Source organism: Parus major, chromosome 1A (genome assembly GCF_001522545.3).
Source record: "Parus major isolate Abel chromosome 1A, Parus_major1.1, whole genome shotgun sequence".
Lineage (NCBI taxonomy): Eukaryota > Metazoa > Chordata > Aves > Passeriformes > Paridae > Parus > Parus major.
This window is the reverse complement of record NC_031773.1, coordinates 28,974,901-28,991,278: the sequence shown is the minus strand read 5'-3', so window position 1 is coordinate 28,991,278 and position 16,378 is coordinate 28,974,901. Positions and strand designations below refer to the sequence as shown.

At 40.4% G+C, this 16,378-nt stretch overlaps 1 protein-coding gene across 3 annotated transcripts in view; it reads left to right on the top strand.

Moving 5' to 3' along the window:
- The window catches only part of SLC38A1 (solute carrier family 38 member 1), a 42,034-nt gene that overhangs the window by 11,273 nt on the left and 14,383 nt on the right, over window positions 1-16,378 (top strand). For all 3 annotated transcript variants that reach the window (XR_001521714.3, XM_015628357.3, XM_033514308.1), the window contains exons 3-10: window positions 5,394-5,469; window positions 6,028-6,143; window positions 11,137-11,210; window positions 12,821-12,913; window positions 13,222-13,303; window positions 14,458-14,540; window positions 15,445-15,503; window positions 16,185-16,304. Coding sequence is in view for 2 of the 3 variants with exons in the window: in XM_015628357.3 (XP_015483843.1) it covers window positions 5,394-5,469; window positions 6,028-6,143; window positions 11,137-11,210; window positions 12,821-12,913; window positions 13,222-13,303; window positions 14,458-14,540; window positions 15,445-15,503; window positions 16,185-16,304 (703 nt within the window). In the remaining variant the exon portion in view is untranslated. The remainder of the gene's footprint in view (window positions 1-5,393; window positions 5,470-6,027; window positions 6,144-11,136; window positions 11,211-12,820; window positions 12,914-13,221; window positions 13,304-14,457; window positions 14,541-15,444; window positions 15,504-16,184; window positions 16,305-16,378) is intronic.

The following is a 16,378-nucleotide window of genomic DNA, read 5'->3' as shown; positions in this document are numbered from 1 at the left end:
CTGAGGCTCTCACTGAGCCACCCACAGCCACTGCTCTGTGCTGTCACGTGTGACCAGCAGGCGGGCACATCCTGCTCTGCACCCGTGCCAAACGCATCCTGAAAGGATGTGGTTAGTCCCCTTCTGTAACTAGTTTGGCAAACACCTTTTTTCCATGGAGTAAGAGGTAGACAGGCATAGGAAACATGTTTTGTGCTGCCTGGCACGTCATGTGAGGCCTTGTAAAATGCCCAAGTCCATCAAAATCAGTGGGACTTTTTCTGTTGATTTCACTTGAGCTTTAGATTAGATCTGTAATTTTCAACTCACTTTTTTGTTGTTTCAACCTGTTTGATTTTGCACCCTATATTTAATTTTAATTTTTTTTTTTCTCTCAGCATGTAGTTTTTCAAGCTCAATGTAGAGCAATTTTTTAAGGGTCTTTTGGAGATGCTATACCAAGGCACAAGGTGATTCCAAAACTGGCTGTAAACTCCAAATATTTCTTGATCTTGGAAAAGAATCCTATATGTTCCTTTGACTTTCCAGCCTTTTCTGGGCCTAAATATATAGTTATATGTAGGAAGGGTATGTTGACTTAAAGAGGCTGTACTAAGAGGGGTTTTTCCTTGTATGCAGATGTTGAATGGGAATGTCTTCTGAAAATGTCAATTCAGAGATTTGCATGAAACCCAGACATGAATTTTGTGACTTTTAACTATGTCTCCTGGCTATAAAACTTTGCCATCTCTGTGCATAATTGTAAATCAGGATTTAGATAACTTACTCCTTAACTATATGGCAATGCTTTCAGGAAGCTGATATCTGAATGCCTGTCTTGGTTTACAGTATGTTATCAGTGCCCCTTGTTCAGTTAACAAGGTTGTTAGTAGCTATGCTAAGATCTGGTTCAAGTTTCATAGTGTAAGTCAGATCAAGCTTTCCTCTGCATTTCTTGTTCATGCCTGCCCTGGAAATCTTTGCCACTGCTCAAGTTAGCATGCAGTTTAAGAAGCTGCCTAAGGATAAATTTCTGTCATCTTGGCAAAACTATCTTTCCCTAACAAATGTTTAAGGCATTGTAAAATACCATTTTAATTTAATTATGTTTAAACGTATCTGAGATGGCTAAATGTTTTTTGGCTAACTGCTTAGCCAAAGTGGTTAGCTCGGGGGTATCACCTTAATCAAACATTTCTCACTGAAGTCCTTAAATAAATTACATTTGGAAACCATAGTTAAACATCATCATTTTTAAACCACTTTATCAATAAGGCTAAGTTTCTACTTTGCACTAAATCAAACCAGATTAAGTTAGATTAAGATATTCTTTCCAGACCAGCTGTGAGGCTTCATGCATCACAAGGATGAGCTCATTATATCTTGGACAGGATATTTCATTAATGTATCTGAAAAGTTTTGTATAGTCTGTTCATACTCAGCTGTGACACAGGAAACACAACAGGAAAGCAGAAATATATAAGCATAGGTTATGTCTTTCAGTGGTGGGTAAAGCATTTGAAGACAACAAACAGTGCAAATGGATTTCATGCTTGTCAGGGAGTCTCAAGGCTTTGATGGCACAGACAGTCCTACAGTGCATTTCCACAGCACCTCTCACAGGGGCCTCTGATCCTTGGGAGGGCTGGGAGAGACCAGCATAAACAGGCATTTCACTTAATTTGTGTCATATTCATAAAGGTCAAAAATACAACATTCTGTGACAATGAATGGCTTGTTTTCTAAGCACATCTATTAAGCAGAGCAGATGCATGGCACAGTTTAACTAGAAATTCCAGTATTCCAACATATGTTTCCTTTCATATGCTCTAGGGGAGAAAAACCACCCTGAAATGAAAAAAAAAAAGTTTATAAAAAGCAATATCTTGATAACAATTGTTTCTGCTGAATTCATTGGATTACCTTTCACCCTACTAATTTATTTTTTTTTAATTTTATTTCCTTTAAGATCAGTAATATTTTTCATTTATGGAAAACTTTTTCTGTCATGTGGTATGGCCAAACCAAGCGTTGTCCCAAGGCAGGCCTCTCCTCTGGGCTTGCAGGTTAAGTTGCCTGCAACAGCAAACGCAGCACAGCAGAGCCCACATCCCCCTGTCCTGCATGGCTGCTGAGCTGTCTGCACAAGCTGTCCTGGGGCTGGGGGTCCCCCAGGAGAAAGCTGGGCTCAGTGCTAGGTACCCCGTGGCTTGGGATCCCAGTGCCTGCATTCCCATGCCTGACTTTGCCCTCCTGTTGACATCACACAGCATAAACTGAGAAAAGTGCAGTGTGATGTGGGAAGCGCGGGGGGGATGAGGAGTCCGGCTGGGCAACAAGCCCACTCTGTTTTTACTCTGGAACTGACACAGAAAAAAGTACTTTGGATCAATTTATCAAATCAGACTAGTTCTCTCAAAGTCCTCTCCAGAAGGATATAACATGTTTGTTGCCCATGGAAGGTACCAGCTTTGCAGAAACTGTTTATGCTGTCAGAGGTGTTCTAATGGAAAGTCCTGTGGTCACTTCTACTTTCAGGCAACATTGCTCGAGTATTGTCTTTATTGTGTATTAGTTTTTAACAATAATTTTCATGGAACTTTAATACCAGAAAGCAATAATAATATTAGTATCTACAAATTTGTTATTTTTGTAATTATTAAGGGGGAACTGGCTGCAGGGGATGAGCAGAACTAGGGGGAGAAGACTAGTGACTTCTATCATAGCTCTTGACAAAATCTAAAATGACACATGATCTCCATAAATGACAGAAGAAGGCAAAGTCCACAGATGTTCCCAGCAGCAGTTACAAATCCAAAAGAGACAAAACTTTTCTCTGTGCTCCTGCCTGTACAAATTGCCTGCAGGGTGTTTCAAGAGAGAGCTGGAATGTCCTTTTCAAACTGTTCACACTCTGCTGCCTGCGTTCAAGAGATGGGCTTTAAACGGACATGAAAGAGAAAAAGCACATGCTCTGAATCAGGTTGAGATTTTATTCCATGAGGATGAAATACCTACAAGGTGAGCTTTGGAAAGCTAATTTCAGATCAGTCTATCTTAGAAGTGGTTGCTTTTCACTTCATAAAACGGTGGGGGAGGTTCAGCTATCTATTCCAACTGTGTTAGGGCTGGTAAATCTGACATCATCTCTATATTTTGCAGCAAATTTGTTGCTGAAGTTAGTATTTAAAAAATACAGGAGAAGCCTATAGTTCTTTTTTATTGAAGGAATAGAAAATCAAAGCAGACCAATGGGCAGGAGTCAAAATTGCAAAAAAAACCAGCTAAAATTCTACTTACCTTTCGCAATCTATGCCTGGATTTAAGGCATAAACACAAAATGTTAGACACTAGGCCCAGTGTTTCAGCTGTGGAAGCCAAGTCAGCAGCATTATAGCTGCATGATTTTGGCACAGCCTTTGAAGCTGTGCTAGCATACATATCACTAGTAATTAGGCCACAGCTGGGGCAGTAGGGAAGTTTGCTTAAGCTCTGTCTTTACAAGTTCATAGATTTATTACCAGCCTGAATACTGCTGGATGTACTGAGATGATGCAAAGTCTTGAGTCACAGTTTGAACTATATCTCCCTGGCCAGTAGATGTTTCCCACTGTGGGAAAGGACCAGCAGTGCTGCTGTTTGTGTTCAGTGTTAATTGTCTGTTTCAATTTAAGAAGAGCCAGCTTGATGTAGCTACAGCTAAAATGGGCTCTGACACTTGGTGACAGCCCCTGGTTAGGTATGTGACGTGTACGATGGCTGAGGCATTAGCCAGTGCAGGCTAAGAACCATCTGTGGATTAGCAAAGATGCCAGGGACTTAATTGTGCATAAACCTTCAAAAGATGAAAAGCTGAAAGAATGCTTTATACAAACCAAAGTGTTTGCTGAAGAGAAGATCTGTGAGAAAATAACAGCTCATCTAAATCAAAAGTGTCGTAAATCTCAAGGATGCCAGCTCTGCCACAGGGGGACAGTAAGTTCCTAAATGTGAATACATCGAGGACACAGAACAAGTAAAGGGTAAAGAGAAAGAAAAGCTGTTTATTCTATGTTTCCCTGCACAGAAGTGTTTAATTTTGCAGTATGATGAATTCAGCATTGATTTTTGAAATACATGAAAATCCTGTAGCCCAGAACAGTGTACCAGCAGAGCAGGTTGCCTGGTTCAGGACTGTCCAGCCAGCACTGGCATGTGTGTCACATCTTCCTCCTCTTAACTCCAGCCCTAACAACTCTATGTGGCAACTTAAGGTTTCAGTGGCAATGTAGGGTTTTGCAGTGCCCCCAACAGTGAGGGGACGGGTGAAATCTTTTAGGGATCCTTGGCAGAATGATGATGGCAGTAATTCATAGTTTCAATTAAAGGTTTATTTTTTAGCAGGGTATTATGATTAGTGTAGTACAGAATTTATGATTAGAATAGCACAGGATTTCAACAAGCAGAATCAATGCAGTGCAATCTATAAGTAGCATAATACAGAATTTATAGTGCAATTTGACTTACAATTTCTAGTCACGTGGATCCTCAGCAAAGGGAGTCGGATCTTAATCTATGGTTTGTTGTATCAGAATACAATCATTATCTTGACTCAAAAATCCTGTAAAAGAATAAAAGCCACTCCCATAATCCTTGGAGGATGTAGAGGACAGGCGGCTGTCTCTGGCCAGTGGCAGCTGCAGTCCCAAGTTCCCCACTTGGGATTTGTAACTGCTTGATTTTGTAGTCAGTGTCCAGGATGCTGTTACACTTCCCTCTTCTGTGCAGGGGTCATCACCACTGCCTGGTGGGCCGTGTGCCTGGGACCTTCCAGCCTGGCAAGGCAGGAGGTAATTGAGCTGATGCCCAGCAGTCTGAAGGTCGATAGGGATGGGAAGAAGAAGTCTGTTTGGTTTCTTGTATTTGCTTCACAGGACCTCCAGGGCCTGATAATGAGGGAAGGGAATAGGTACAACTCACTTGACCACAGAGAATGGCTGCTTGCCTTGTAGAGTGGTGTTGGGTACGCTCAGCCACATGCAGGGGCAGGGAGCAGTGGAGCGCTGGTCATGCATGCCTCTGCAGCACCCTGGAGAAGTATCTCCTCTTAGCTTCTGTGCAAACAAATTACTTCCCCATCCACAAAATTGGTTCTGCTCCTTCCCTAAATAGCCAGAAGTCTATTTTATATATACATATATTTTGCATTTATATGCATTTATTCTGATCTTGTGGTGATGTTACCTTTTCTGATGCCCCATGTATGTTTCATCAGTGAAGCATGACCTGGCTCATTGAACAGTTATGAGTGTGACCTCTCTTTTCACATACAGTTTTTATACATTGAGTATTTTGTAATCATATGCTGCTTATGGAATGAACGTGTTCATATTTTCTAAGCACTTGTTGGAAATAAATCCTCTGACTTCTTCCAGCAAGTTTATTTCGGATCGAGAAAGCAGAAGAAGTCTCACAAACAGCCACCTTGAGAAGAAGAAATGTGATGAATATGTAAGTCTCTCTCATTGCTCTGTTCCCTGTCAAAATGCATGTTGTGCATATGAAAGGCCTTTAGACGTTGTCTTTAAAAGTGCTGGGCACACACAACTATAACTGAATTCAGTTTCCAGTAGGAACTGCCTGGGATCAGCACTTAAATAAAACCCCAAAACAAAACCCCCAAGCATATTGGTTGGGTTGAGGCAAGGGAATCCCTCTGGCCTCTGTTGAGCAGGAAGTTGTGGTGGTTCCTCATGGCTTCACCACACATAAATTACAGATCCAGGACGTTTCTTAGGTGTAGTGGAAGATGGGGTTTAAAACTGAAAGTGCAGTTTGACCTGAGTTTTGCCTGTACCATTTAGGTCAGTTTACAGAATCTATGGGGCAGCAAGCAGCGTGGCTGTGACAGTTCAGTGATGCTTTTTCCTCTTTCAAACAATTTTTATTAAGTCGTTTCCATAGCAGAAGTTACGTCTGATACATCACAAAACATGGGATTTGAAGCAGAGGTGCATTTCCCTGCTCTGTTCCAAGCTGTTGCTGACACATCTGTCTTTATTTCTCCAGATCCCAGGAACAACTTCACTGGGAATGTCCGTCTTCAACCTTAGTAATGCAATTATGGGCAGTGGGATTTTGGGTCTTGCTTTTGCTTTGGCCAACACAGGAATTCTCCTTTTTCTGTAAGTATTCATGTGGTGAGTAGCTGATCTCTGTGGAATTTCACTGTGTTTAAAGAATGCGTGCACTGCCAGCATGTGGAGGGATTTACAGTCCATGTGTAATCAAGTACAGCATTCAAGCCTGAAAATACTAGCTAAGAGTTTCAGACATCTTTTTTCAGTCAAATGTTTTTGCAGAAAAAACTTTTTTTTGTAGTGCTAGAGAAAGTTAGATCCATGTTATTTACTACAGACCTAGTAGGGACATTTCCTGTGCTCTGCAAGCTACATAGACATCAAAAATATTCTGTAGTAATAGTTGCAGTGGGTTAGTACCTAGTTCTTACTTGTGGCACAGGATCTCAGATCTCTCTTCAAAGCATGGTGCAATAAACACTTTTTTTTAAACCAAGAATATTTATATTCCTTTATATGTTGCATATAATATTTTCATCTCACTCCCACAGTTTCTTCAGTGAGAGTCCTTGAAAGCCAACATAAATATAGCCAAGATTTTAGTATAGAAAAGAACTAAGGTAGACTACCTAACTCCAGAGGAAAAAAAAAAAAAAAAAAGAGGCTTTTTATAAAGGAGAATTTAATAGTTTAAAAATGAAACAGTGCCATTGAATGACTAAGACAGTTTTATTCTGGATCTCAGTATGAGACATTTCATTTTGAAAAGTGATTGTTAGGAAATCAGTTGGGAATTGTGTGCAGATTTCAATAATAAATGTTCATTGAGGGAAGAAATACAATAATTTACAATAGTTGAGAACTATTCAACATAGTTATTGAGTTTACAGATTGCTCTAAAGAGATGTCATTTCTTGAAATGTCAAATCTAAAAATACAGAACTTTTGTCATTTCTTAGGATTTTGGGAAATACTTAATTTGAGCCCTGTATAAAGCAGAGTAGATGGCCAAAGTGGTACATATAGCCATCTGCTCTGGAGTTTTGTGCCAGGATAGCTAAATCCATGCTGCTAGCTTAGAATTTGCCGTGGTTGGGTAAAATCTAGGAGTAATCAAAGGAGCTAATCCATTCACTTTAAGACCGTAGAACGTCTCATTATTGTGTTGTCCCTAAGATAGGCTGGACTGTTAATTTACATCTTCTGTTAGCAGAGTGACAGAGTTTATTTTACTTTTGCTGCTTTTTTTACCCAGTACTCTAACCTGTATATAATATTCCACCCATGCTCCATCTCAGAGAGTAGAGCTGGTGGTTGCAATGACTGCTGTTGATGCCTTAGGCCTCTGTTTTTAGGTAGTCCTGAAAAGGCATCACTGTAAGGAGAGAAAAAGCATTTACGTCTTTTCAGCCTTGTCACCTCTTCTGTGATAATAGGCTCTCAGCAAAGGAGCAGCCTCAGTTTCCCCTTATTGATTTAGTTTTTATAATCCCGTCCTCTTCTCACTCTTTCAGCACTTTTTGTGAGAGTTAAGTGACATGTGTTTGTTCTAAAGGATGTACAAATGCAGTTTAAGTGACGTAGATCAGACAGGTGATGTGAACACCTGGGAAACTTCTAGCAAGGTGTGTTGGTGACTGAGCTCAACCAGAGTAGTGACTGTACTAGATCTGTAGATTTGTACACATTGTACAAAAAACTGCCAAACATGAATGTGGAGATCTCACACAGAAAATAACAGCATTGTTTGCTGTAGAATCAACTGTGTGTATTTAAAAGTGGATAATAGTTTTTGTTAGCTTTATAATGCCTTTAGATCTGTTGGCCTTGAGACTGAGCAGCCAGCTGAGATCAGAGGAAGTAAGTTAGCAGGACCTAACTGAGCAGGCTACTAGAGCTTTCCTTTTTGTAGCCTGGAGATGCAGAATCCTAACGTGGTGTCGGTAGTTAATGCTTGAAAGTTGAACTGCTTTAAGTGTTCTGCTCTCATGCCATAATCTCAGCATTAAACCTAGTCCATTAGTGATAGACTTTTTCTTACACTCAAATTATTTCAGTTAATTTTAAATTAATGCAAATTAATTCAGTTAATTTTTCCCATAAATGTATAGTTCTGCTGTCACTGTCACAAGATAATTTTGCTTTGCAGGTGATCAGAGTCCTAACAATACTTTCACTACTCTTTGCACATGAGAAAGATCTTAAATTTACTGCTTTTGAGTAGCACAATTTTGGAAAGATTCTAGTTGCTTTATCCAGTGTTGGCATGCACCATCCCTGAAAATTCTGCAGATGCAGAAAAATTAAGGGAGCATTTTCAGCACTTACAAAGCAGACCCAGCCTGATTTCCACTCCCACAACTTTTGGGCTCCTGCAGTGTGAAGTGTGCACTGCCATGAGCTGGCAGTCTGGGTCAATTCAGATCTGATATCCTAAGCATAAGATGTGCAAAATAAACACAGCAATGACACAGCTTATTTGCTTAACAGTGCCATAACAAAGCAATATACTTTCTAGGCAAAATTACTGAGAGTAGGAACTCAGAGGAACTTAATCCCAGTGTTACTGATAACTACAGCCTAGACCAAAAGAGAGCATAATTTCCAGTGTGCAAAAGGAGAGAAAACTTTGCTGTAGAAGGGTAACACAAAAAGTTTGGGAGGTTAGAGATGAGCTGGATTACCTGGGGACAGCAGGAGCAGTTGTTGCTGCTTGTGGTTTCATCCTGGAGACCAGGGACCAAAGTGATGGATCCTGTTGCAGAGAAATAGGAGCTGGCCAAGCACAAGGTGTTTTCAACCTGCATTTAACCCAGCACTGCATGTAATCTGAAAAGCCTTGCTGAGGCAGAGGGCCTTATTAGATTGGGAATAGTATGAGACTAGAGATGAAGTTCCACACTGCAGCCACTTTTGCTGGGTGTGTCTGGAAGGGGTCAGGAAGCCTCAGTATAATTCCTGCAGTGTTTTAGGGCAGGCTGGCAGACCAGCCCACAGGGAAGCTGTACGAAAGCAAACCCTGCGCTCTTCCATCCTCTGCACCTTTTGAGGGTTCAGAACTGCTCAGTGAGATAATCTTGTCACTGCATAAGCCTCAAAGGTCTTCTGGCCCCAAAGCCTGGGACTTCACAGAGGGGAGGGACAGCACAGGTTTCAGTTTTTCTGGTAAATGTGGTATCTGGGAGAAGACAGCACTGGCATCACAGAAGCACTTTGTTCTTCCCAACACTGTATCAGTCCCCTGGCCTGAACTGTTTATTCTTTTGGTAGAAGGTAACTTTTGCATCTGCTGTTGGCTACCGTAGCTACCAGCACTTCTTTGAAAGCAGACATAATAAAAAGTAGGGGAGTGCTTTTGGGACTGCAGTGCAAGCTCCCCTGCCTCTGTTTTGAATTTGTGCAGAGCGAGTGGCATGGACATTTTCATTCCTTTCCAAGGGGTGGTTCTGGCACGAATACTCTTGTCCATACCACAGTCCTAGCACAAACAAGTTTTTCATACAGTGCTAATGAAAATGCCAAGTGTCTGTAGGAACTCTATGGGGAGCTAAGGACAACAGATCAGATAAATACCTGGCTGCTTGGGAGTGTTATTTTTACCACTGCAAAGGCTCCATGAGCTCAGTGCCTGTAAAACAGAAGCTTTTAATATTAAGACAGACTGGATGCTGGCATGCAGAGTTGTAGCCATTTGGGGCTGGGAGTGAGTCAGCCCCAGCAGCTGAGCACTGGGGCTGAGCGCCGTGTCTGTAGGCAGACAGGGGCGGAACGGCTCGGCAGGGAACATGGGTAGGAGCAGGGCTTAGCAAATCCATAAAAAATGGACCAGAATGACCTAAGCCAGTGCAGCCTTCCTTCCCTTCTCCACCTTCTCAAGGAGAAACACCCTTAGGGCTGTACAAAGAGTGTGTTGTTGTCAACTGTCATTCTTTGCTGGCGAAAGGACAGCTCCTCCTGTCACCTCTTTATGTTTCTTCCTCCTCCTCTGGCCCCAAGAAACTAGTCAGTCATTATTTGACATTAAAGTATTTCCAGTCTAAACTAATAAAAAGGTGGGGGGAGGAGGCTTCTCATTCTGTTCTTTCTATGCATTCCTATGAAAATCCATCTATGGCAGCAGTTTGTTTTCTCTTGAATTTTAGCCTTGTTTTTCTTGGTGTCCGGAGGGTAGCTGTCATAATAAAGGGAGGAATTGCCAGCAGATTGTCTGAATGCTCTTCGCACACATCATGAAAACATCATCAGGTCTTTGTATGTCAGAGTGTTGGAGAGGAAGGCACACATGGTGCTTGGATTAAAGACATTGAGCAATGAGAAAATGTGTTTTTATGCACTTGGCCCCCGGCACTGACTAATTATCCTTTGTGCCAGCAAGTTCCCTACACATTACAATACACTACACATTGCAAGTTCCCTACAAGGTCATTACTTTCTGCAGTTCTTCTGTGTGAAGTTAAATTATGGATCATGTCAGACCAGGACTGACATCAGTGATGGAACACAAATCCTACCTGGACAAAATGCAAGCCTTTGGCTGCAGCCTTTATTCCCAAGGGAAGACAGTCAAGCCTTAACTCCCCCACATCCTCCTCCTTGGGAACTGTGAGGCATATAAAAAGCCATTTGGGCTTTGGTAGCATATGAAACATGTCCTGGGAATAGAGGCTTCCATTCTCTATGGAAGTCCTTAAATACAGGACTCTCCTTTAAATTTTCACTCTGCTTCCAGAAGAAAAAAACCCTTAGAATGGATTTTGAGTGACATATCTGGCTTGTCTGTGCTCTGATAAATCTTCATTCCTATCTGATAAAACATCTTTATTCTTGCTTTTTTCAATATGGGGAGGTGTAACTCATTAAGAGGCTGTGCTCTGCAGCTCTGCTAAGTTTTATCTGGTTGTATCCCTCTACACACAGAGTTTTCTACCTCCATGATGGAACTGCAAGCAGGATGTGAATTACATGTATTTTAGGCCATTTTGCATTGTCAGAAGAATAAAAAATTCTCTCAGAGTCAATATAAACATGACCTGAATTAAATATTGCAATGTCAGACCTCATCTCGTATGGTAAACTTTATTTTCCATTCTTTTTTTAGGCTGCTTTTGGTTTCAGTCACACTGCTTTCTATTTATTCAATACATCTCCTGTTGGTGTGTTCAAAGGAAACAGGTAATTTATTATGTTCTCCTATTCAGTAGAATGTAAAAATCAAGAGGTGACAACTGTTCAGATGAGGCCAGGTGCTTTGTGCAAGTTTCTATCACTTTGCTGACACAATAGGAAGGCCTGATACACTTTGGGTCAGAAGCTTAGAATTAACAAGAATTTAAAGAATTTATGGCATGGCAATGGAGAACTACATCACTGTAAAGAGAAAAACTTATGACAAAGAATGAATGCTGCTGCCCAGAAATGATATCTTCAGTGAGCCAAGAGGGAACAGCTCATAAAGTTTACTTGCATTACAAAACAAATTGCAAATGAAATATAATGAATCTTTGCCTATGGTGAAGCTTACCTGGAAATACAATTTGTATACACTGGAAATACAGTGGTTAGTGTGAAGCTCCTGATAATCTTTGTGGTGGAGTTTTCTTTGAATAAAATAAAAGGGAACAGTTCCTTCACAGAGAGAAGTGTAACTGTAACACAGATGCACTATCTAAACTCAGAAATTAGAAGTTGCCTACAGTTCAAGAAGCCTCTTTCCTTGTTAACAATGTCTAAATCCATATTTTAAAAATAATCTGTGCACAAAAATACTGTAATATTTAAATATGCCATTTGGACACACATGATCACTGTTACAGCATGTATAATGTCAGTAACTGCCTATTTAAACTAGCTACAGGTGCCTTAATACGGATACATTTGTGCCCCATTACTTCCCAAAATCTAAGTCCTAATTTCTATGTTGCTGGTACGTTTAAGCTCAAACTTACTTTTTACACAAATTCCAAAGCAGAAATGTCAGCTGTAAGGTAATATAGAGAAAACCAGTTAATGGGATACATTTTAAAAATCATCTGTCTAGTATAGCATCTGAAATATTTCTCTTTCTGTTCCTATGGATCTCACCATTTTCACAATGCCAAATCTTTTTTATCAGCCTACATCACCGCCAAGTAAAAAAAACCAAAAACATTTAACATAAACACAAACCAATTAATAGAGGAATTTCACAAGCTTGAAAGATATTTGAAATGAAATTTTAGTTATAGTTTACACCTTTGCCTGCTTTGCCAAAAAACATACGACACTGAGAATTCACAGGTTAAGGCTTCGTCATTAGAAGCCATAAATGATGCTCTGAACCAGTGGTTGTCCTCATTTGATCATTCAGTCAAGGCAAGCAGAACTGCAGAATGGCAGTAGCGTGTGTCTGGGCTGCCAGGGCTGACTTGTGGATCCTGCTGTGCCCTTTTTTTTCTGGAGAGGAGCCTTTCTACATTTCTCTCATTGCAGGTGCAAAACTTAATATACTGGGATGAGGATACCAGAACTTAACATGTCACTTGGGGTATAGACAGACTCATTAAAGGGGTGTATTAATCTCATTAAGAGCTTCCATTTCAGAAGTGACTGGTAGTCAACAGTAACATTTATAGAAGTCAAGAAAACCTTCCTACATCATTTTCAGCCCTAGAAATTACAAGAGAGCTTCCTACTTGCAAAGGGCAGGTTTGGCTGCATAAATAGGTGCTTGGCTGAAAAGGAAATATAAGTGCTTCGACTCAACAGTAGTGTGAGTTTGTCACCTTTCTCCTCTTCTCATGCAGGCTGCATGGTGTATGAAAAGCTTGGTGAGCAGATCTTTGGTACCCCAGGGAAAATGATTGTCTTTGGATCTACATCTCTTCAGAATGTTGGAGGTAAAGGCAATAAGAAATATTGAAAAACAAAGCCCAGGAATATCTCAATAATCTTACAGCTACACATGAATCAGGTTCCTCCTCTCCATGATATCCAGGGATCTTCATGCTCCTCAGTATAGTTGAGCTTATCATTTTGCATGCAGCCCTTTAAAAATACTGCATTACTGATCAGTAATTTACAATCAGTCATAGTTTGGGGTCTTCTGTCATCAGATACAGATGTAGGAAAGGTTAAGGATGCTTCTCAGCACTTGTTCCACAAAATATTATGCCTGTTTTCTAAAATTATTTTCTTCTTCCTCCAGCAATGTTGAGCTATCTCTTCATAGTCAAAAATGAGCTGCCTTCTGCCATAAAGTTTCTAATGGGAAAAGAAGAAACTTTTTCGTAAGTTGAATTAATTCTGGTACTTAGACTGTAGAATTTAACATTGTATAGTAAAGTTTAAACATATCTTTACAAAAGGTCTGAAATATTGGATACCCTTTAGGTTTGTCAAAGTAGATTTTCACAGGGATATCTCAGGAGGTTAATAAAACACAAGACAAATTTGGGAAGGAGAAGATGGATAGAAAATGAAAGCTTTTGTTGCCCTTTTTGCACACCAGCTTTTCATGAAGAATTTTGTTATATACAAGACTCTTGTCATAGAATCAAATATTTTACAGTGTTAGGCAACACTTGAAATAATGGGAACAATGCAAGTTAAAGATACTGTGTGTTTCGCTGGGTTCTCAGCCTCTTACATGATTTTGCCCCTGAAACAAATGTCCACAGAGTGAAATTCTTTGATACTAGCATATGACAATTGCAGAATATAATACTAAGATTTCTAGCCCTTATCACTACTTGGCATTTGACAGCTACTTTAGTAGAGGGGTAGCATTTCTGTATACTTATAAAAACCCCTTGCACTGGAATATATGGTGTGCTGCAGTGTAGGAGAAGGTGGTAGAGATTCCATTCTTCAGGCTTTCCTACTATACTGGACCAAGCAATGGAAATTGGTCATACAGAGCATCACTAACACTGCCCCTTCTCCTTTTTCTTTATTTACAGTAGAGTGCAAAGCACTTTGTTAGAGGAGATGCAGACTTGGGCTAGTTAGTTCGTGCCAGCCTGCTGGAGCCTGGTTTGCTGCTCTGGTCACGTGCCTGGGTGGTTTGGCAAATGACTCATGGTGGCCCCCCAGCCCCACTGTGCTCTATGGCCCTTTGTGTGATCTTTCCTCATCCTGGCAGGGTGGCTTATAGCAGGTTACAGAGGTGGTTCTGCCTCTCAGACCCACACACTGATCTCCATGGCAGGGTAATACTTCAGTTACTCTAGAAGTCTGCCCTGAGTCAGAGCAGTGCCATGCGTACTTAATGAGTCTACAAAGCCAAGATGTGGTCCCTTCTCTCCTTTTGTAGGAGCTTGTAGGGTAAGGAGACCAAAGATAGTTCTGTAAGTATAGCAATCAAAGAGGATGACTGAGTGAGGATAACCAGAAAATGTTTAAGATGTGCTCATGGTATGTTTTTTTGGAATGTTTTATACAGGGAGTGGTATGTGGATGGGCGAATTCTTGTTGTCACAGTGACGTTTTGTATAATCCTCCCTTTATGTCTCTTGAAGAACTTAGGTAAGATGAAAATGCCATCATGAGTATCAAAAAAAAGGAACCTAGACATTGTGCCACTGATGGCCAAACTGGCAATTCAATTATAATAATAAAAATATGCTGTCATTGTTATCTAAGCCATCTCCCTGATCCAGAAATTGTCTTTGTTCTGAGCATTTTGAAACAAGTAGGCCTAAATTATCACAATGATTGAGCTCAGTATAAACCAGTTTTATCCATACAATTGTGAAAAATGATTTTTAAAATTATAGTTAAGAGGGTCTTCATTTCATAAGATAATTCAATTTTATGTGTGGCCCATAAAAGCAACTTCACAAATGGTGAAATTACAAAAAATGTTACTTTTCTATCAGCATCAACATTTTTATGAGGTTAATTGGAAGTATTGGACTTTGAAGTAAGATATGTACAGAGATTTGCATTTTCAGATGTGTTTGAATCCACTGAGATGCAGTAGGTACGCAGTGTATTTTTTTAAAACCATGCTGGTTACAACATTTGGCACCAAAGTCCATTTGGGATCTTCCTTTTGAGACAAAAACCCAAACTCGGCTGACATGACTCAGGGAACCTGGGTCACATTCACACTGCAATTGCACACTTTCATGTTTTTCTCAGTTATCACAGCCTCTTTTAAAAGTAAAGTTAGTTAAACCGATGTAAAGGTGACCCTGAGTATGTCACAACAGATCAGAGCAAGGCTTAGGCTTGCCCGAAAGACTTGAAAGACTTTGGGAGACTCCCAAACCAGCAGGACATGCTTTTGTCCTGCCCAGAAATTCACAATTACACATATTAAATGTGTAATACACTTGAACTTCTTATGAAGAAGCAAAAAGCAGTAAAAACCAAGATAAGACTAATAAAATTACTCTGTATGAGACTTCCTCTTAATTTCTTTCAGGATACCTTGGCTATACCAGTGGATTTTCATTAAGTTGCATGGTATTTTTCCTGGTAGTGGTAAGTTCACCTCGCCTTCTTTGTTGGATGAGTCACTTAGCATCATAGAATTGTTAAGGCTGGAAAAAGACCATTAAGACCATCAGCTACCAACCCAGCACCTTGTTCACCATTAAACTATGTCCTCAAGTGAAACATCCACTTGTGTGTTTTTTGAACACTTATAGGGATAGTGACTCCATCAATTCCCTCGTCTTTCCAATGCTTTACAACCATTTCCATGAAAAAAAAATTCCTAATGTCCAGTTTGAATGCCCCCTGGTGCAACTTAAGGTCATTTCCTCTCGTCCTGTCCCTTGTTACGTGGAAGAAGAGGCTGACCTCCACCTGGCTACAGCCAAGAGTGATAAGGTCCCTGCTCAGCCCTCCAGGCTAAACATCCCCAGCTTCCTCAGCAGCTTCTTTTATGACCCACTCTGGACCCTTCACCATCTCTGTTGCCCTTCTCTGGGCTCACTCCAGCACCTCAGTATCCTTCTTGTAGCGAGGAGCCCAGAACTGGACACAGCACTCAAGGGAAAGCCTCACCAGTGCTGCATACTGGGAAAGGATCACTTACCTAGTCCTGCTGGCCACACTAGCTGATACAGGCCAGGATGCCCACAATTCCACTGATATTTTAATTTAAATTGTCTTATTATTATTATTTTAGCAATTAGCTATCTTCTGCTCTTATTCTAGGTTATTTACAAGAAGTTTCAAATTCCCTGTGATGGACAAGGGCTAAATGCAACATCATCTATCCTATCAAATAGCTCAGAACATACGTGTAAGCCAAAGTATGTTATCTTTAATTCCAAGGTATGTTTCTTTTTATAATACTTACTTTTAATTCACATAATATATGCACCTAAACCCCATGTTCTTATTCTGAT